The sequence below is a fragment of the Hippocampus comes genome, unplaced genomic scaffold (assembly GCF_001891065.2).
Source record: "Hippocampus comes isolate QL1 unplaced genomic scaffold, H_comes_QL1_v1.1 scaffold180, whole genome shotgun sequence".
In the NCBI taxonomy this organism is placed as follows: Eukaryota; Metazoa; Chordata; class Actinopteri; order Syngnathiformes; family Syngnathidae; genus Hippocampus; species Hippocampus comes.
The window spans coordinates 1,442,653-1,446,007 of record NW_017805076.1 but is presented as its reverse complement, the minus strand read 5'-3'; the positions used below and the strand labels follow the sequence as shown (position 1 = coordinate 1,446,007).

The window sequence follows — 3,355 nt, the reverse complement described above, 5'->3', positions numbered from 1 at the left end:
GTTTTTATCGCGAAGCGTTAGTTTGTCGTTACTTCCTATACGGGCTAAAACCAATGTCTTACTTGTTGTGATTGGTCGCTATCTCGGCAAATGCAAATCACAACCAATCCGTGTTCGCCTTCCGAAACCCCTTTCTCGCGAATGCTGAATGTTATCGAGACTCGCGACGAAGCTAAAGTTCGTCAGATAGATGGGGATCTGAAAAACACGTTTCGATGGGACTGGTTGGATAAAAAGCTGACGGTGACCCCAGTAGGAAACAGTAAAGAGGAACCATTGTGATTGTGTCGGATTTCGTGAAAAAGCTCGATGTCGCCGGTAAATCTCTGTGTACATTGTGTGACAATGTCATTCTATATGGATCGAGAGGATGGAAAGCTTTACAGAGTCACGCAACCTCGGTGAAACACCAAAAACAGACATTTCTACTGAAAAGTAACTACTCGATCTCAAGCGCTTTTCGACAGCCTGGAGCATGTGTAAAAACAAGAGGAGTTGGCTAAAAAGAGAGTGGAAAAAGACGGGGAGGGCCAATAAGCTTTTAGCGCTTCCTAAAAATCTTAAAATGAAGAGAAAATAAAGTATTCTACCTCATGAAACTGTATATTGTATATACTGTAAATATACTTTATATCATAAAATACATTCATAATTTCATTAATAATCACTATCACTGTATGAGGTAAGAATCAACAGCGTTTTATCGCATTTACACAACACTTTATGAATACAAGTAATGAACAAATCTTAAATATGGCAGGGAATATGTTTCCTTTTTTCGTTTTGATTTTGAGCAGCAAATTTGAAGTTACATGTTGGTGCTCACCAGGAATGCATAAGCAAAATTGCACAAATTTTCACTGTGAAAAATCTTGGGATTTTTTTCTGTTAAAGTTTCAAATAGTGTGTAAATTGAATACACTTCATCTTCAGCATGTTAAGTGCCACTTTTGTAAGTGGCCACGCCCCCGTCCCGGCCACGCCCCTTTCCGCTTTTTTCATCACGAGCCACTCTCATCCCTGCAAGCTGTGTGTGGAGGCAAGTCCGATTATATCCAGTCGGAACTTCTCTGCCTCGCACACCAGCTTGGGCTCCTTCCCTGTAAGAGAGGTGACATTCCACGTCCCTAGAGCTAGCTTCTGCAGCCGAGGATCAGACCGCCAGGGTCCCCGCCTTTGGCTGCTGCCCAGCTCACATTGCACCCGACCCCCATGGGGGTGTCGCCCAGTGGGAGGGGGACCCACGTTGCCTCTTCGGGCTGAGCCCGGCCGGGCCCCATGGGTGTAGGCCCGGCTACCAGGCGCTCGCCAACGAGCCCCACCTCCAGGCCTGGCTCCAGAGGAGGGCCCCGGTGACCCGCGTCCGGGCAAGGGAAACTTAGATCCATTCATTGTAATCATCATTAGGGGTCTTTGAGCCGTGCTTTGTCTGGCCCCTCACCTAGAACCTGTTTGCCATGGGTGACCCTGCCAGGGGCATAAAGCCCCAGACAACTTAGCTCCTAGGATCATTGGGACACGCAAACCCCTCCACCACGGTAAGGTGACAACTCACGGAGGCTCATTTGTATTGAGTTAATTTTATGTCACTGTGTGTTATTTTAATTTTCTATTCAAGGAAGTATTTAAGATGCCCAAAATTCTTCATATGACATCATGACTGATGTAGCTGTTTTCTTTCTGTGGGTGTGTTCTGTATTTGATGCAGGTGTCAGCTATTTGATACCTCGTTGTGTGACATTTCAGCTTCTCCTGATGCCCTTCAGCGCTTTTTCATGCACTCACTCACACAGACACTTGCTTACAAGCCTCAACTTGCAGGTAAATACATGCAACAGCGCCTTTGGATTTAATATTGCTTTTAAGATAAGTCCTTTGTAATTTTATCATCTTAAAAGATAGACTGCACAGTTTGGTTACAATCTAAATATGAATTCTATTATATTGACAATTTTTTTAGTGTCAGATGCAATTGCTCTCCAGAACAAATGGACCTTTGCAAATTCCAGTCCGTTGCTAACATCTCTTTTCCGTAAGGTAAGTGTGAGTCTTTGTAAAATAAGATAAGATAACCTTTATTAGCTGCACAACAGGGAAATATGAGGGAAGTCTCTCTCTCGCTCTCTCTCTCTCTCTCTCTCTCCGGTCCCTCTCCCTCCCTCCTCATGTGTGCAGTGACAGTGAGACCTGAAAGGGCATGATTGAGAGAAACGTTTCCCCCAATTAGAACTCGAGTGTTTTTTTTTTTTTTGGTTACTTCACTTCTGTGCTCATCACAGATTGTCCATAACCAATACCATGTTCAAACAAAAGGGTGTCCATATGTGGACTTAGCACCAAGACACCCGGGGCCGCAGTTCAATGATCAATTTCATGGTCACATCAGCGGATTTGGAACTGCATGTTTTAGACACTCGTAAGATGTCCAGAGTTCCTAAAGGGTCAAGATTTTGTGGGGCTGCCCTGACATGCCTCTAAAACAGGGGTGCCCAACCAGGTCGACCGCGGACTGATCCCAAGGCGACCGCGAGGTGTGTTGGAAAAAAAAGGCGTTTCATTATTTTTTTTAAAGATATTTTATTTTATTTTTTTTAATGACATGACGAAGTCAGTGTCGCCAAACTTAGCGACTTTGACACTATATTTAGTGAGTATTCAGATCCTCTCGAGCGACTTTTTTAAAAAAAAAGTGACTAGTTACAATCTAGCAACTTTTTCTGGTGTTATTGGAGACTTTTGGAGTCTGTTTGGTGAAAGCACGTTCTTCTCAATGAGCAGCGCCGGGAGCTGTTGTGGCCCCACCCCCAAATGAAGCCGCTGCTGGTTGATCGCGCCAGGTTTACAATCTGGGCTGGATGTAAATGTAAAACTTTTCTTTGTCTGAAATAAATAAAGAAAAACATCAACAAATAAAAATTACAAAAGAAAAAAGATAAGGAAAAAAAATCACCCCCCTGCCCCCAAGTAAATCACACGCACTCATGACATCATTGAGCGACGTTTATGACAGCCAATAGCTACTTTCCTTACCGATGAGTTGCAAACGCTGCTGGAAGTTGACCGCTGTTAACTAGTGATGGGAAAATGAAGCCTCATGAAGCAATGAGGCTTTCCATCCAACTGGTTCGTTCCTGGGCCGAAGCATCATGAGGCTTTATTTGTACTACTGCGCCATCATGTGGAAAATAAAGGTCATGACAGACAGTGATTTGAGACCATGGATTTGATGTCGAGGTAAGATCGGGCCAAAAAAATCCAGCCCGACCCGGCCTGCTGGTATTTAAGCCCAACCCAGCCCGAGCCCGACCAATTATCTTGATTTGCAGGCCCGAGCCCGAAGCAAACCCGACATTTC

General features: G+C 44.4%; 1 protein-coding gene across 1 annotated transcript in view; it reads left to right on the top strand.

The window, feature by feature from the left end:
* fanca (FA complementation group A) overlaps window positions 1–3,355 on the top strand; it is a 109,478-nt gene that overhangs the window by 38,114 nt on the left and 68,009 nt on the right. Inside the window, exons 10-11 of the mRNA XM_019865287.1 lie at window positions 1,709–1,821; window positions 1,961–2,037. Of these exons, the coding sequence (XP_019720846.1) occupies window positions 1,709–1,821; window positions 1,961–2,037 (190 nt within the window). The remainder of the gene's footprint in view (window positions 1–1,708; window positions 1,822–1,960; window positions 2,038–3,355) is intronic.